Source organism: Sphaerodactylus townsendi, linkage group LG04 (genome assembly GCF_021028975.2).
Source record: "Sphaerodactylus townsendi isolate TG3544 linkage group LG04, MPM_Stown_v2.3, whole genome shotgun sequence".
Taxonomy (NCBI): Eukaryota; Metazoa; Chordata; class Lepidosauria; order Squamata; family Sphaerodactylidae; genus Sphaerodactylus; species Sphaerodactylus townsendi.
The window spans coordinates 95,409,567-95,428,292 of NC_059428.1; the positions used below are offsets into that span (position 1 = coordinate 95,409,567).

The 18,726-nt window shown below is 45.3% G+C and overlaps 1 protein-coding gene across 5 annotated transcripts in view; it reads left to right on the top strand.

Annotated features, from left to right (window-relative positions):
* The window catches only part of ATP10A (ATPase phospholipid transporting 10A (putative)), a 150,715-nt gene that overhangs the window by 71,886 nt on the left and 60,103 nt on the right, over positions 1-18,726 (top strand). For all 5 annotated transcript variants that reach the window (XM_048495305.1, XM_048495306.1, XM_048495307.1 and 2 more), the window contains 3 exons: positions 2,350-2,435; positions 17,759-17,865; positions 17,954-18,085. In XM_048495305.1, the coding sequence (XP_048351262.1) occupies positions 2,350-2,435; positions 17,759-17,865; positions 17,954-18,085 (325 nt within the window). The remainder of the gene's footprint in view (positions 1-2,349; positions 2,436-17,758; positions 17,866-17,953; positions 18,086-18,726) is intronic.

Sequence of the window (18,726 nt, forward strand, 5' to 3'; positions counted from 1 at the left end):
TTGAAACATTTGTTCATTTTAATATTTTCCTTCTGCCCGTACAAATCCGGTTTGTTCTTGGAAGTGACTTTATCACAGGAAGAGAGTGAGATTTATTTTCATATCTGCAGGCTGCTTCATGTGTTTCAGTAGAACAGAGTGCACATTAAAAAGTTAGCATGTTCCTGCTTCTACCTTGTGGAATAGAAAGTGCCTGTGCATCATTTGATCTCTCTTTCCGCACAGCTGAAACAAACTGTGGAGAACCACAGCTGAATCTGAAAGTGTGTTTCCATGGTAAATCGTGTTTAAAATTGCAGCTACATCTCAGAAGTAGGTAAAGGCTAAATTATTAATATGTCCCATTCTAATCTACAACAACAACAAGCCTTTATTGGCATACAACACCTTCTAATATAAATTGGTCCCAACAGAAGTTAAGGTCCTTCCAAGAGTGATCCCAAACATTTTGCTTTTATATTGTATTTTAGAGTAGTGTTTTATTGTTATATGTGCATATTCTATTAGAAAAGAGATATAACGGTGTTTTTGTGTAATTAAATTCCACGTAATCTCTTCTTGAATCTTATGTTTAGCTTTGGGTGCTATACAAAATAAGGAAAAATAGGAATCAGTAGAACCCTCTCCAAGAACCAATTAGTAATCAATCCAGGAAAATCAGATTGAGCACTCAGATGTCCAATTTTCCCAGGTTAGACACTTGGGACAGTATATAGGTACTTGATGGTATCACTCAGTAAGGGTCTTGAAGGACCTATATGGATGGTTGCTACGTGGCTGGTTTTCTATTGGTAAGACTAGATTCTCACCCTTCTGACTAAATGCCAGATGTGTGTGGGGGTTCGCATAATGAAGAGTCTTTATTCATTTATCCATTTCTTCATTTCTTCATTGCTTGTTGATTATTTCCTTCATGATTAAAACAACTTACATGACTGATTATGGTAGGAGTTTCCCCTCCAATCACACCTGAAGTCATCTGGGCTTTTGTGATAATGAAAGAAATAAGTGAGCAGGCAGGTAGTTTGAACATTAAAAGGCCTTCATCCTTGCTTTCTTTTTCTCCCCCCCCCCCCCCCCCAGATTCCCCTTGGTCCTGTCTTGGCACTACATATTTATTCTATGGGAAGTACCACAGAGGGGAAGGGAACAATATTCATTCAGGAAGACTGCAGAGTATAGGGAGATATCTAGACCTATTCAAGTGCCTGATGATATTATTGTATGCCACATGGGGATTAGAAACCTCAGTGAGATACTAACCCCTTTGAGTTTTTGGTATCCATTTTAGTCAGTGGATTTCACTTGATCCCCAAAATTGTTCTGAAAAGCTTACGCTCCCAAATTGCCGTCCACAGAGTTAGCACCATAAATGAAAAGAAATCATGATTTGGATGTTAATATTTCTACTAATTGCATAATATATTTCTATATTTATTATTACGGCCTTTTGGCCAGCCAATAGTTTAAAATCAGAGTACATGTGAATACATAGCACTCCACTTATACAAAAATATAATATAAATTAAAATCCATTATAAAATCTATTAATAAATAACATTAGCTTCAGGCATTATTACAGTCCTCATCACACAGTGCGGCTCTTTGTTTTAATAAGGAACTACGCTTGTTGTGTACCAGTATGCAAAATTTAGCTACCTTCTGTGAGATGGCAGAAACACGATCTTCTAATAATATTCTTTACAGAATTCAGATCCGAAAGCATTTATCCATGAATGGTATTATATACATGACGAAGTTAACAATGGTTGGATCAACAGCTTCCTTTCAATCTCTTCAGTGTAACTTGCAGAAATGCAGTAAGATATGTGACATTGAGCTCTACTTCCTGAGCCAGCACACCACAGAAGTTCTCTCTCCTGTGCCAGTTCTTGGAATGCCTTTTTTGGAATCGTCCCAACAGATTAGCTGATGGGAAGGCATCGAAGCGAGCCCTAGAAAAAGCCCATCGGCTTCTTGCTGATGTTATTACGGATAGATAAGGTGCAGCTGAAATACCTATCCATGATTTTAGTGGTTTATATAGGACAGGTAGCCGGGGGAAATCTGTTTGCAACTCAATGTCAGTAAGACGTTGGTGGACCATACCCATTGCTCTGCTACTTCCAATCTCCAAAAGTTGCATTGGATCAAGACCACACTGTCTGAGTTTTGATGTAATCTTTTCTAGCCATCCAGGGTAGGGTGTTGCTGCCAATAATGAAGGCATTAATCCCTGGGGACAGGAAAGTACTTTAAGCCAGTATTTGATGGTTAATTTCCAAAAGATGGTCTCTAATTGCAAAAAAAAAAAAATACTAATTGCATAATATTTTTTTTTCATTCTAGGACTCTGAATTTGACCCATTAAAGTTTACTAGTATCATTGAATGTGAGGAGCCAAATAATGACTTAAGTAGGTTTCGAGGCTTCATGTGAGTATATCCTACAATTTCATCTGTTGTGTTGACCTTGTTTCCTAATCATACATAAAAAGGTTAAGATAAATCAAACATATTTATGTGAGGAGATCAGCACTGCTTGAAATAAGATTAATTGAATGGAATAGAACCAGACTGGTAGAACAATGTTAAAAGTGCCACATACCAACTTTAAAATTGAATTGTGGATTAAAGCAGAGTTTGGGAGTTCCCATTCAATGTGACTCATTGCTTTGGGATAATGATGTCAATGCTTCAGATTCTCAAAGTGAAGATAGGAAATAAATTCAGTAATGTTGGTAACATTATTTTCTACTTAACCCATTCTGCCTATAAAATGTAAATCCTTCTTCCCTACACAGCAAAGTTGGCTGGTTCCTTTCAGGAGACACATCAGCAGCCCTGTGGGAAATTGGTGCCCCTACCCAGAGCAAGAAGAAGAAGAGTTTGGATTTATATCCCCCCTTTCTCTCCTGTAGGAGACTCAAAGGGGCTTACAATCTCCTTGCCCTTCCCCCCTCACAACAAATACCCTGTGAGGTAGGTGGGGCTGAGAGAGCTCTGAAAAGCTGTGACTAGCCCAAGGTCACCCAGCTGGCGTGTGTGGGAGTGTACAGGCTAATCTGAATTCCCCAAATAAGCCTCCACAACTCAAGCGGCAGAGCTGGGAATCAAACCCGGTTCCTCCAGATCAGAGTGCACCTGCTCTTAGCCACTACACCACTGCTGCTCAAGACCCCTCCCACAGAGCCCCCAATAAAATCTCCAGCACAGAGCCAGCTAGGCATAACAGCAAGCCCCATTGAAGTCTTTGGTGGGAAAAAACAATTAATTCCCCCCCCCCCCATAGAACTTGCTGAAGAGCTGGGAGATTCTGTGCTCTGAAGTGGCTCCATTGCAGCCAATGGGGAATTGGGTTGGTCTGTGGGATGCACATTTTTAAAGTTAGCACCACCAAATTTTCAGGGCACCTTCCAGAGAGTCTCCTGATGATACCACCCAAGTTTAGTGCAGTTTGGTTCAGGGGGTCCAAAGTTATGGACCAAAGTTATGGACCCGATCTCCTGTTAGCTTCCATTGAAAACAATGGGGAATGGGGCACCCCCTTTAGGGGTCCATAACTTTGGACCCCCTGAACCAAACATCACCAAACTCGAGTAGTATCATCAGGAGAGTATCCAAAAGATATCCTGGGATGTTGGTGCCACTAGCTTTAAAACACCAAAAATACAAAAAAATCAGACAGACCCGAATTATTTGAGATACCCAAATATATTCGGGTATACCAAATATGATATTCATCTTATTCGGGCATACAAACAATTTTATGCCTGAATAAGCCCGAATCTGAATTTTACCAAATATTTTTGGTATTGCTCAACCCTAACCAGGACTACTGACCGTTCGCCAGCACAGTTTTGTTTACATTGTGCGTTATGTCTCCATGTTGTACACCAGACAGGCAAATCACCTTGTAGTCAACAAACCATCACAAACTCTTTTCTCTATAAGAACAGCATAAGAAAAAAATTATTCATATCCCAAATAGTTTGCTCCTTCAGTTTTCCTCTCACTCACTATGACGCCTGCTTGCCCTAGACCATTATTCTCCAGGATAGGAAAAAAAGTGGTCATCATGGAACTAGCACCTGTAAAGAGCTCCTCTAGCTAGGTATCTCTGTGACTTTTTCTGCATGGGCCAGGAGCAGCCCCCCAGGCATGATAAAAACATCGTTCTTGGGGTGCAGTTCCCACAGCTGTTGCCTCCAAAGTGAGGCAGCACCATGCTTCCACCTCCCCAATTGTTGGGGAAATGCTGTTTTTGAAACTCGCTCAATGTGTGAGGTTTTCCAAAAACATCGTTGTGCACCCCGTGCCATGTGAACGGCACTGGGTCGGAGGCACCGTTTTTAGGCACATCCTGTTTTTTCAAAACTTACCTTCTCTCCCTGCACAGCTTTGCAGGGAGGAGGAGACATTCCCACACTGTCCTCTGACACACACACCCCGAGGTGTTGCCGTGGCCCCAGTGGGCAGGTTTCCTTTTCCCTGTGGTGCTGTGCAGGGAGAAAAGGTAAGTTTTTTTAAAAAAAAACAAGACGCGCCGCCTGTGCAGGTGGCGGCTGCTCCAGGGTTACCCACACGGAAGCGTGTGAATGGCCCTGGGGCTCTACCAGTATCATGTATACCAGTGTGCAGCCACTTCCCTGGCCCATGCAGAAAGGGCCTGTGCCTCATCCAGCTTCTCAAGATCAGCCATTCTGGACTCAAAAGGAATGAATTTATTCCCTTAGAGTCAAGAGGTCATTTCCCCAAACCAACACCCACAACTTCTGCCCAACTGTCAGATGTTTATACATGTGGCACGCAGCACACTATACTGAATATACTGTACTCAGGTTTTACTTTTATTTTATTAAATTTATATCCCAGCCTCCTCCCCCCCCCACCTGAGGTCAGGCTCAGGGCAGCAGGCAGGTATACTGTAGTCGTGCCGCGAGGTCAGCGTAAGAACGAGACGAGACGCGGTGATTTCATCTGGTGGAGAGCGCCAGCAACGGGAGCGCGGGTGTCCGTGTTCCAAGCGACTCTCCCGTATGCTGGTTCCTGGCACCTTTTATTATGATTCTAGCGGGGGCGTGTAGAAGGGCGGAACGGGGGGAATTCCGGGAGAGCGGGGGACTGAGAGATCATCATGTGATGCATGATCTCACCTGGCTGCTACGTGCGGAGAGGAGCATCGGCGTCTGGGCCTAATCCTCACCTGGGGGCAAGGCCATTGTCCCTTTGTCCGGGCCACCTGGTGGTTGTGAGCCAGGTAGTTCATGACCTGTGACTCATCGGGGGATGAGGGGTGGGGGAGCGGTGCGACCAGAAGGCCGCAGGAGCGCCGGTGTGCCAGCGCTCTACTTACGGTGCTGCTGGGTCAGCAGTGCATCCCTACATCTCCTCCTTTTTTTACATTTAGAAGGGAGGCCGAAATGTTAGGGGGCGATTTAGGGGGACGCTTGTCTCCTCCGCCGTCTGGCCAAGCTGGCCGAGCTGCTTGTGCAACATTAGGACTTGGCTGCGATGTAAGGGAACGTCAAGGGGTTTCTTACACATGTTACAGGCAATATTAGATATACATTGAATGAAACAAGATCCGACAATGAGGCACACAATCAAGCCAATGCAGAGCTGTACAATAGCACTCAACCATCCCCCCCGGTAGCCAGCTCCAGAGGGCTGACCACCAGTGGGGTAGAACGTCATGCTTCAGATTAGATACATTAAAACATCTTTGCAGTTCACGCACTTTCATACATGAATCAAATAGGAATTCATCAAGGAAAGATTAAAACAACACATATTATGTACATTCTCACGCCAACCTTGGCGATGCAATAACAACAAATAATCAATAGCAGCACGATTATCTAAGGATCGCTTGATCGAAGTTCCCTGCTGCTTTCGGAGGCTGGCCAGAGCATCCAGGAGCAATGGAGGTAGAGGATTGATGGACTTCGCAAGGGCACTGCAGGCCAGCCTACCAATGAGTGTCTTAAGCTGCTGTAAGAAGCTGCAGTCCGGGGACTCCCCACTCAGGGAAGTCGCTGAGGGAGACGAACTCCGGGCTTCGGAGAGGGCAACCGCATCGCCTCTCGGCAAGAGGGGTCGAGGGGCAGGAGTGGGGCGGCGAAGCGGGCGTGCCGAGCTCCTGAGGGTGGAGCCTGGGGCAGGACGATGGTGGAGAGGCGCACTTAAGGCAACAGAGAGTCCCGGCAGAGAGCCCGTTGCAGGGATGTGAAGTTGGAAAGTTCTCTCCCCGCAGAAGTTCCAGAACCAACCGCCTTCGGGAGCAAGAGATGTTCCCCGCACATCGGGGGGAATGTCACCTCTGTGCGCGTGCAGAAGTTCCAGGCTGGGCAACCGGTGAATGGGCCCGGCTATCGAGTTCCTGCCGTCTCGTCGCGCTGGAGATCACCCGGGCGCAGGTGTTGGGATTTGGTGATTAAGCGACAGTCTTGGGTGATTAAGGGAGAGAAGGCGCCCGACCGGGGAAGTGGGTTTGGACCACGGGTCCCCAGTCAGCGCTCATAGAGTACTCTGATGGATGAAGGTAGCATTCATAAAGGGGCTTAAGCCAGACTCCGCTAGGGAAGTCTCCAGTGAGGCACTTTGCAAAGCGGGGAGCAGGCAGGAGCTTAGCAGGCTCCCAACTCTAGGTACTGGGCCCAGCGGGCAGAAGCGATCTAAACGCTGGCAGCGGCAGCAAATTTGCTCCCCAGATGTTGGTCTGGTCAAATCTTTCGTCCAGGGTGGCCGACTGCCACCGGCAGGAGAGCAGGCAGAGCAGGAAACAAAAGCGATGGTGGCCGCCCCGAAGGTTGGCAGTGATGAGATTGCAAAAGAGGGCGGCACAGAGGTTCTCGGGCGCCTCTGGGTGGTTTTCCTCAAGGCTGGCGCAGCAGCTCTTGAAGCTTGGCTGGCTACGTTGCCTTTGACATTCCCCCAGGTCATCCCTCGCTCTTTATGAACCGTCCTGGGCAGTCGGTGGCGGCGTTCCTCTGGTCGAAGGTCAGCTGGAAGCGGGATCCCTCCAGAGAGATTCGTTCCATCTCCAGAATGGGGCCGATTTTCCTCCTGGCGCCATTCCATGGGGCTTCAGCCTGTCAAGTGGCGGTGAAGTCGGGATCCACCGGAGATCTGTAGGAAGAGGGACTGAAACACACACCCCCTTCCCCAGGTTATAGGAGAGGGGCCGGGTCCTGCCGGGCTTGGAGAGCCGATGGCGGGGAGAGTCAAAATCAACCGTTTGTTAAATCAAGGTTTTGTTGGGTTTTAAAGTGTTTTGATATAGGGACTGACAGGTTTATCTTTGCAGCTCCGCGTAAGCGGGTTGCTTTTAAATGCAGTTTTACTGGGTCGGCCCGTCCACTCCTCTTTCTTTAAATTGTTGTTTTTGACAGGAAGAGGGCAGAGGGTAAGCGATCCTGATGGGAAGCTTTCGGCTTCAGGGCATCATCAGGGTGCGTCAAAGCGAGGGCTGTCCGGATCCTCGAGGGAAGGAGGGGCAAGCCGGACCCTGGGGAATCTGTGGGTATGCATGCTTAATTTGCAACACAAAAGAGGAACTTTGGATGCGCTTTTGGGTGATGGTGGATGCATCCGGGAGACAAAGTCATCAGTTTAAGCGATTAGGGGTAAATTTCACACACACAAAAGGGGAGGGTTCTTTTCTTTGCAGGGAAAATGTACTTACCGTGACCTTGGTGAAGTTAGCAGCTGAGAGGCTGGAATGGTGCTGGAATTTGTAATCCAATTATCTTGGGGAATTGCCGCCCTTGAAAGAACGCCTCCTTAAGGGGCGGTTCTCGGCCATAGCGCCTGGCCTTGGACGTGGTATTGATAAAGTTGCCAGGCGCTAGGCAGCCACAACCTACCATAGGTTTGTGTGTGTGAATTTAGTGCTTGGCAGCATCCGCTTTGACTAGAGGCCTGCCCTGGCCGCCCGAAAACCACTCCTTAAGGGGCGGTTTCGGCTAAGCGCCAGCGATGGTAGCCACAAGCCAAACAGGCTTTTGTCAGGGGCATAGTGGCGGCAGCCTCCTTTTTAAACTGGGGCCTGTCCTGGCAGTGCTTTCTGCCGGTACCAGGATCCGGGCTTAGATTTAATCCAGGGAGGGCCAGTTCAGCCAGAGTGGCCCTCCCGCCTCTGCTGGTTGAAAGATAGAGGGAAAAGAAAGAGAGAAAAAAGTGGGTAGTTTCCCTGCGGAAGTTCGAGAATGAGTTAGGAAGGCACAATTAATCGACCTATGATCTGTGTGATGGGTTTGTATCCATCCCAGACTAGGAGTAGATTTTGACCTAGCTCATGAGGTCCCTTCCCCAATTGACATGGATGTCCAAGAACGCGATGGGCCCGGACTGTGAGCTGCCGCTTTCGAGCCCTGGGCGTATGGACCGTGTGCGCCCGGATGCTCCGTCTCGCTGATTTTAATGTCCCCACCCAGATGTGCGGACAGGTCACCGGTTGGCCACTGGTCAGGCCGCTCCGGCTGCTCTGATAGCGGTCACATCAACACCGGTGTCCAACCAGGCCCTTGAACAGACTACCCTCCGCGGTGAGCTCCAGATCTGGTAGGGAGGCTTCCGATGGAGTGTTTCCAACCGCTCTTACGATGGTAGCATTGGCTGTCGCCCTTGATGGCTGCTGGGGCTCATGGCCTTTTATTGTTAATGGGCAGCAGGCAGCGCATGGGGAGCAGTGAGGAGTCCAAGCTGCTTGGCGCAGCTGGTCCCGCTGGGCAGCTCACCTGCCCGAGGATGTTTGCCCAGAGCTTGGAGATGGATGAGTCCCTGATGCGTGGAGTCAATGACTCCGGGGATGATGAACAATCCCTGCTCAGCAGCGAGGAGGCCTTTGGCAGCACTTTTCAGCCCAATAGTCCCAGTAGGGATAGGGGCTTATATAAGCCAGTTTATTGGGTTAGAGAGCTGACGAAGGGACCTCGTGGGGAACTTAAAAGGAGATTGGCTGGGTGCACATGAGCGAGATGCCGCGAGAGGGGGGTGGTTTTGGGTGTGGGTCTTGGTGTTTTGGGCCTGCTCTAGTACTCTTCCCCTTGGTCCTGGGCTGGGGAGATGCCCGGGTGCGAAGTTTCCCAACGGGCGGTCGCTTCTCCAGTGGGAAACCTTCTGGCACAGGGGGCATCGGGTTCTTGGCTGACCTCGGGGGCCTTCGGCCTGCTTGGGGGAGGACCCTCCTTCCATCGGGGTTGTAGGCCGGGTTGCCAGCGGGCTGCTACACCCTCCTCGAAGATGTCCTGACCCGCCGCAATTAAAGCAATCACTCGGGGGCTTAGCCGTTCTGGCGGTGGAGAAGCTGCGGCAAGGAGGCTATTTATGGGCAGAGTGATCCGCTGTCCCGGCAAGCCTTGGCACAAAGCCGTCAGCCAGTTCCGATCTTTGCTCTTCCAGGGCCCATGATTGCTCCTCACGGCGCACTTCCAGTGGGAGGCGTTCTCTTCGCATGGTATTTATTATAGAGCTCATTTTGGGCCTCCCTCGCCATCTACCTTGCCCTTTAAGGGCCTCCTGGAGCCTGTTCACGAAGTCGGTAGAGCCTTTGGGGGTTTTCGTCCAGGATAAGTGGAGAAACCTTTGGGTAGGTTGGCCAGCATTAGGGACTTTGATAAATTTGTAGCGCGATTCCGGTATGGCGACCGTATGGTGTATTCTGGCAGGACAATCTGATCGCTAGGGTTGGTAAACGCGACCGAAGCTATAAAGCTCTTATACAAGGTGTAGGGCGCCGGCCTGCAGGCGTTCCCCTTAGCGGCGATACACCGTTGGCGAACCTCACTTTCCCAGATCATTAAATTGTAGCAGGGCTCCAAAGTATCGCGAGTGGTCTTCCAGGGTCATCCGAACCATTAGGTGATTCTTGGCGGCTGCTTCTAGCATGCCTCTCACATAAGGGGCCTATTGCACTACCGCGTCCGCTTTTATCGGCTTTATGGAGTTCGGTGAGGAGCATTATAGCTTAAAAGGGGAAGCGGTACTTTCGAATACAACCCTGTCGAACAATACCCATCCTCCCCCCTCCCCCCCGGTATCCGTTGATGAAGTGAACGGGGCATAAGGCGCAGAATATCGGTATCGCCTTCCTCCGTTAGGGTTTCCTTTTTTTCACATGGTCGCGGGTTAAAATTAGTTATCCGCTCATCGCGAGGGTTTTGGTGAAACCCGCTGCCGCATTCCGTGAATACCACCGGAGCCCAGTGCTATGGCTTCCAGAAAATGAAGGCGGAGCATAGGGGTGGAAGGCCGAGCCGCTGGAGAATTCTGAAGGGGCAGTGGGAGCATTGGGGGGGGCAGATAGGAGGACAGGGCGCCCAATTTAGAGTGATGTTGGGGAGTAAAATTCCAGGGTGAAATTGAAGTTGGAAAGATCGAAGCGGAGGGCTGACTCTACAGCAAGGGAGAGCCATATAGGTCTGCAGGCTGATGGCGACATAACATTGTATCTCCATCGCGTCAGTAGCAGCTACACACCGCGTGAGGCTCTGGTGCTTGAAGAGTAAGCTCTACCGATGTTTTCCTCTAATCCTTAAGATCTAAATGTCCCCTCTCCGGGTACCCATGGACATTGAGCTGTCAATCCTCGACCTCAATTTGGCGAAGCTCCCTTCTCTTAACTGAGGGGACCCTGCTGCTTTCGCTTAACGCTTTTAGCTCGTTAACGCAGTTTGTTTCATGGGGCAAGCCCTGCTTTTGTAAGCATTCCCATACCAACGGGTGTCCATTGGATGAGAGCGTGTCCTAGGGACTCAAACCCCACTGGATGCTCCCGATCCAGCGGACGTGGCGATACTAAAATGGTGTGAAAGTTCCTGACGCGCCTGATCCAGCTGGACTTCGGGTAATTTCAAGGCCCTTTCCCAGGCTGCACGGCAGCAGCAGGGTGGAGGTCTGAGGATTCCCTACTCTCGGCATCAGGGGCTTGTAGTCGTACACGGTGGGTCACGTAAGAACGCAGACGACGCTGCGTGATTCTATCTGCTAGTGGAGAGCCCAGCAACGGGAGCATCGGCGTCCCGAACCGGTTCCACTCCCGTATGCTGATGCCCGCTGGCAACCTTTGGCTATGATTCTAGCGGCTACGGTAGAAGGGGGGCGAAACGTGGGGGAATTCCGGGAGAGCCGGGGACTGAGAGATCACCGCGTGATGCATGATCTCACCTGTATTGCTAATGCATCGCCGGAGAGGAGCATCGCCGCTCATCTAATCCTCACCTGGGGGCAAGGCCATTGTCCCTTTGTCCGGGACACCCGGTGGTTGTGAGCCAGGTAGTTCATGACCTGTGACTCATCGGGGGATGAGGGGTGGGGGAGCGGTGCGACCAGAAGGCCGCAGGAGCGCCGGTGTGCCGGCACTCTACTTACGGTGCTGCTGGGTCAGCAGTGCATCCCTACAGTATACGTTGTATTACTTTGTTTAAAGAAAAAATTATTTTCAAGCACTTGGTCAATATTTAGCTGTTCACCTCGTCATTCATTCATTTGACTAGTCAAATAACCAAGTCTGTGCCCCTAAGATCTTTGATTTTTCTTCTGTAATTCTGTGGAATATACCGTAGGTGGCTAGAAATGGGATCAGAGAAGAAGGGAATACATTTCAATAAGCCATCTAGTGCAGGAGAGCATTTGGATCGTAGCATCTTGCACATATTAACTTCACCTTCATAATATAGCTGACAGGTAGAAAGGGCTAGAAACACCATAAGAAGGATTCTTCAGAGCAGCTGCCCCAAGCAAACATTAAAAGTCTACTCAAGTGACTGAAGCAAAGGAGCCAAGCAGCAGATGAAGAAGACCTAAAATTATATCCACTATGTTCCAGATGTTATGATGTTCTAAGAAAGACTATTTGTTAGTCAGTTTAAGATCTTCTCAGAATTTTATTGTCATCTGAGTTGGCCCTAATTTCTGCATAACTAAATGTTTAGGCTTTAGTGAAACAAAGCAACCCTGTTAACGTAAATAAGTAACTTATTTATGAGTGAGATTTGCAAGGCATGCGAGATAGCTTGCTTGACTCCAGATATTTTTGAATGACTTTGGTTCCATTTTTAATAGTTTTTTACTTAAAAGAATTTCTGGAAAGTGGATTTGATAGCATAGGACATGGGTTTGATCTTTTTAACCCTCTATTGCAACATTATAATTCTTCTAAAATCATGTTGGTATTTTCTTAAATGAAGTAGTTAAGTATTACTTGCAAATTTTAAGGAGAATGCTTGTGGTTTGAATAGCTTTAAACTGATTGTGATTAGTTGTCTGTTTTAATGCCGTGCTTCTCTCTTGTGCAGTTATTCTGAGACATCCCATGAATGTCATATAATATCTTTGTTTTAAGCAATGGAAACATAGGGCAAACCCAAAACAGTCTCAACCCAGCATTAAGGACAAGAAGGTCACTGCCAGCAGTTGTCTCCTTCCATTCCATAAGTTCCAGTAAGATTTTAGGCGATGATACATTTCAGCTTTTATAAGCCTCATTTTGATTCACAGTTGGTAGGCTGTTCCTGTGTCTTCTGTGATCTCAAAGAATTACAGACCCTGCTATCAGCATGCTTTCCAAAAGACTTAACAGCAGACAAATCATAGAAGAGGAGACATACTAATCCATTAAAAAATCCAATTCCGTTAATCCCGTGATTGTCTCAGCTGTCTGCCTCACTGCAGCATTTTAGATAGCAGGCTTCTAGGGGCAGAGACTTATCTTTTTATTTGATTGCTTGTTATTATTTAATTAAGACACCACATTAAATAAGACATTATTTAATTAAGACACCAGAGTAACTTTTTAATTATGTACACAATTATCCCAAGCAAACAATACATATAATGATATAGCAATATTGCTATTTGATAAACTGTTATAGTATTATTCTACAAATCTAAAACACTGGAAAAAGTTGGCTTAAGTGTGCTACAGTGCAAAGGAACTCGTGAACTAGGCTGTTGCCTATGACAGCTCATGCAAAAGTATGTTGAATTAGTTTCTAAAAGGTCAAAATACTTATCTTTTTTTTTACTTAATAGAGGAGACTGTCAGAAAAGCAGTGCCAAATATATGCTGCATATCACACATACAGTATCGGATGAGTTCTGGCCTACCTTATAAGGTGGCTATTAAGGATTACAGCAAGATAATGCCTGTGTAACATTTGAAACTTTATTATTGCTGTTATCCTTACCATCATCCTTTCACTGCAGTCCCTTCCATTATTATTTCATATCCCTAACCACTGGGTTTCCAGCAGCTCTGCACTTGATTTACTCTCACATCCTGTATCAGCCACATGCTCTCTTCATTCATACCAATGCAATAAGGAGCACCAAAGTATAACATCAAATGTTTTGCATTTGGATCACCTTCACTGTTAACATCCAGAAGCCTCTATGAAGCAGTTGTGCTTTAAATATGAATTCCTGCCCTACATGTGCATTGCGGATTATTTATCACTGTTTAAGCCACAGTAGGAAGATAATCACCCCTCTCTCGAGCTAAAAGCACTAAACAGCTATGCAGAGGAGAGATTTCATGTTCACGGTATCATGCACGTAGCTCTTTGCGGCACAAGACTGTTTCTGAAAGCAGGCAGCTCTCTCCAAGCCTCAGTTCACCTGTCTGTCAAATGGAAATATTACTTTGTTTAGCTAAATGGAAAATGACCCTGGGTATAGCATGATCACTATATATAAAAAAAAGTATTATGCTCAAAAGGTTGTTATTACTGTACACAAATGTAACTTGGGGTTCCCTTTCCCCTTGGAACTAAAAATAAATACATAAAAATGCATCTTCCTTTTAGATAAGTAGAGCAGTTAGATAACCTTGTTGATTTAATGATGAATCAAGTAAAGTAGTTCATGGGTTTGAAGTACCACAGAAAATAGAAAGGATGTACAGTTGAAAAGTCATGTATCAAGTTTCAAACTGAATTCCCATTCATAAATATTAAAAATTCTTCAAATCGAAACAGAATTATTTTTGACATTTGGAATCAGTCAGAAGTCTTCTGATCTGATAGATCACGGCACCTTGCTGTCTCGTTTAATTTTCCTGCCTGACAGAGTCGTCATCTTCCAGACCCGTTGACCAATCCCCTGCCAGACTAGATTGTTCTGTTTTCCATCTCTGTGTAGAGTTCTTCTTCTCTCTTTCATTATTTCACAATGTAATGAGCTTTGCCAGAACTTTCTGATATTAAGCATGTTTGCGTGAGCTACTTCAGGGGCTAGTCATGATGTAAGACAGGACCAAAGGTAGGGAACAGAAGCAGAGATGGCTTCATACTTCCTTCTTCCAGTGGTAGTAGCCTACGAACAGCATGAGGAATAGGCAGAGCTGCAGAGAAGAATAGTAGCAGAGAATGAGGAAGGGGAATAGAGGCAGTTATGTCCTCTGGCAGCAGCAAAGAACTCATGTAGGTGAATGAGAGAGACCAGTGTTGAAATGAATGTCCTTATTAGCTGTTGCTAGGGCAAAAAAAAATACTGCTAGTTTTTGAGCTTTAGTTTGTATCAGGGAAAGTCAGACAGAGGGCACAGATTTCAGGGAGAGTTCTCTAGGACCAGGGCCAGCAGCAACCACCAGGTGACTGTCTACCATATGACTTGCATAACCCAGGCCTGGCTGTTCATTACTGTTCTACAGTAGTCACCTTCCGATAGCCAGTGTGGTACAGTGGCTAGAGTTTTAGCTTGGTAGAGCAGGGTTTGAATCCTCACTTTGCCATAGAAGCTCACTGAGGCTCATTCCATACAGCATATTTATCATGAATTGCAATAGTTATAAATGAATTTGTTTTCCATTTGGAAAAACGAGTTCATTTATAACAATTGCAACTTATAAATGTGGCATGCGGAAGGAGCCTCAGTGACTTTGAGCCAGTCACACATTAGATGTATAGAGCTGGAAGGGACCCCAAGGATAATCTAGTCCAAACCCCTGCCCAGTGCAGGAAACAGTTCCCTCTCCCCCCCCCCCCAATGATCCCCTGCTCTATGCCCAGAGGAAGGGAAAACACTCCAGCATCCCTGGGCCAATCTGGCCTGGATAAAAATTCCTTCCTGACTTCAGCGTGGTAATCACCATTACACTGGCTGGGCATATGAGAAGTGGCCACAAAAGCACCACCTTATCCCTTCCTGCCCTCCCTCTCACAATCTGCCTAAATTCATAGTGCATCATAGCATCAGCATTGCTATGGATGGCCATCTAGCCTCTGCTTAGAAATCTCCAGAGAAGGACAGCCCACCCAATGCTGTACTGCAATTATATCCCTTCCACTTTACATACAAATCAAATCTGACTTTTTTTCTGAATTTTTGCTAAAGCATAGCCTCTCTCAAGAAAGAAACTTTTATTTTGCTGCTTCATAAAAATATAAACTTGCCTGGTGGTGGCAGTGGAAAGTTCTGTTGAGTCACATCTGTAGGGTTTTCAAGGCAAGAAACAATCAGAGGTGGTTTGCCGTTGCCTTCCTCTGCATTTCTTGTTGGTCTCCCATCCAAGTACTTAGCCAGGGCTGACCCTCTTTGCATCTGGGATCTGACAAGATTGGCTAGCGGCCCATTCTAGCAAAAAACAAATGCTGGGATTCTATCTTTCTTAGAATTAAAGAAAGACTACATAAAACGCCTATGTGTGCTTGCTTTAAGGACAAAACAGTATTACTCTTTTTCTAAAAATAAATGTTCTATTTTACTTGGAAAATTATTTGCTTTTTAATATTCCCCTTGCAGTAATGCACTCACACAAATAAAGTTTCCTCCTGTTTCCTCTGACACAATAGGTATGGTTAGCAGGCAGTAACAAAGGAATCCATTGGTTTCATTCATGGGTTTCATTGACAAAGAGCTTTTAATTAATTCCAGTGCCTCACCCTTTGTATGGATTAGTTTGCCCTTGGCATCAGGAGGACTGCTTCATAAATGGCAGATTCTACCAATGGGGAGTTTCCCTTAACTTTTTATACAACTGAGGGCAGTTCCTTGAAAAATCAATGATCTCATAATCTGATAATAAAGAAAGAAATACTGGAAAGTAAAACTTTTGGGACAAAAATGAGCTATGTAAAAAGGTCATTCAAACAAACTCATACACTTTGGGGAGATTCTGGATTTTACAGGGACTACTCCAGAATAAGGGGAAATAAGGTTTTCTCCACTTTTAAAAGAAGTAAAATTACCCATCTTTTAAGAAAAGAAAAGTTTAGATAATGATTTCGTCCTAACGTAGATTAAATTAAAAGATAAATATCATTTCTAGAAAACTAGTCAACTGTGAATTTGGTTACTGTTTGGGAAACATAAGTAGCCAAATTCTTAATATTGGCCTCTATTGTGAGAGAAAAAAGGAAGAAAGGAAATACAAAATGTAAAGCGAAACTGAAGTTTTTGAAAGGCAGCATAAAGAAGAAATGCTGATACAAGAAAATCAGAATTAAATATCAACTAAAAGTGATAGATGCTGCAAACCTTGCACCTGTTACATTCCAAACAGATTCTTTATAGTCAGGGCCTCTTTACACATGATGAATTACACAGATTAGATTTGCTACCCTGTGTATTGTATAAATAGCCAGTGAGTTGCAGGTTCTCCTCAGTTCTCACATACACATTGCCCAATTCAGACCATGACCAAGGCACATGAGGAGCAGTGGCTATGCAGTTTTCCTGACCTGAAACAGTATCAAAGGTGCTGTTTGAACTACTGGGGATATCATGGAGGGTTACAAACATCTGGAATAGATACCAAAAGAATTTGGAAGATTTTGACAGTCGAGGAAATTGGGAATAAAGTTTAGGATCACCATGTTATGCTTTCAGTATTTTAAAATGGAGGAATAAGTTACAAAACTGTGAAGAGACTGACGGCTCCATCCAAAGGTGGGAGGTGAATCTGCCTTTGGGAGTGGTGCAGGGTCGCGCTGGTAGATTTGCCTTCCCTGGGACACTTGCCCCAGTGAAGAGGGTGTCCATTGGTGGATGGCTGCCGCAACCCTTTAGAATGGTGGGACACGGTACTGAATGCCATGATAGTTTCTCTGCACACCACCACTTACTTTCAGGGGATGTTTTATATTTAGCAATTCAGCAAAACCTTTACTACATCTTATTCTCAGGGGATGTCTTATTTTCGGAGAAGCAGGGTACTACTTCTTCTTCTTCTTCATCATCATCATCAAATCCATTATGCTAAGTAGCATATCAGGCAACAATTGTTCTCCAGCATTTCCAGTCTTGGGTGATAACCACCTTTCTGATGGTGTGAGTCCATTAAATGGCGGGAGAGTTGTCTGGGTTCTTTGTCTACCCGCATTGCCTGAAAGCCTCTTGGGAACAGCAGAGAGGTGCAGGTGTGGTGCTGCATCTGGACGGCCAGCCCTTTGGATGGGGCTGTGTGTCATTCAAAACAGTTGATATCACTGGGGCCAACGACTATACATTTAAACATATATGATGCTGCATGCTCAAAAATGAACAGTGTTTTGACCCGTGGATAACCTCAGAACGATGTATAGGAAAATGGGAGAGTGATCTGCATTCTAATGTACAATAAAAACGTTTAGAATTATATTTGTAAAAAAGCAGTGGTGGAAATTTCCCCATTTATTGCTTGTGAATGAAATATTCAGTTGCCAGAATTTACCTTTCTAAATTTTTGAGAAACTGGTTAGAATTGAGTTATATGCTTCTCCTTCTCCAAAAATGAAGAGCAGCTATTATATATAAGTTGTTGTCATCTTCTTTTTCAGTGTCCATAAAGGTGGGAAGAAGGTTGCACTGTATAAAGATAATCTTTTATTACGAGGATGTACTATTAGAAATACAGAAGAAGTCTCAGGGTTAGTCATCTATGCAGGTAAGGATGCAGCTAGTGAGCTTACATTACATGTTTTTATGAGCAGCAAAAATCTACGTGTTAATGTATAATGCAATTCCATTGACAGGGCATGAGACAAAAGCCTTATTAAATAACAATGGACCACGGTATAAACGCAGTAAGCTTGAAAGACAAATGAATGTTGATGTCCTTTGGTGTGTCCTCATACTTATCGTGATGTGTCTATTTTCAGCTGTTGGTAAGTTCTCCTTTTTAAATTTTTGACAGCAAAATATTAACGCCAAGAAAAAAAGAAACACAGATATTTCTGCTAATTTATATGAAAGTGAATTGACACTGAGCATAATTCATCTTTGCAGGGAAACAGGACTCTAAAGCCTTTGCTTCTGGCCACTTGGGAGCTATAAAGTTACAAGGCCCAGCCCAGCTCTTCTCCCTCCATTCTCAGTTTCCCTTCTTTTCTTAACTGTTGAACACTCCTGAGATAATTGCAGCCCCCCTCCTCTTCTTTCATTACACATGGATCAAACAGAAACGTTATCATAATTTTCAGAGATGAGACAAACCACATTAAAAATGTAAAGATTTTTTAATTAAAAAAAGCTCAAACATAAGTTGACACAGTGAGTTGAACAAGAGCAAAAGCGAAGGCAAGAAAACCACGATCCTTTGACCATATTTCCTTAAATAAGCTGAATGATGGGAAATTAGAATATATTGATTCTTAGAGTTGTAATTATTTATAAAACTTCAGCATTTGGAAATCTGCTATAATCTCAGCATCGTATGTTCAAGATGAAATCCAGGTATACGTGGAGACCGCTTAGTGAGGTTTGGAGTCAAAATAGTAAAATGTCCAAGAGAGCACTCTACACAAGT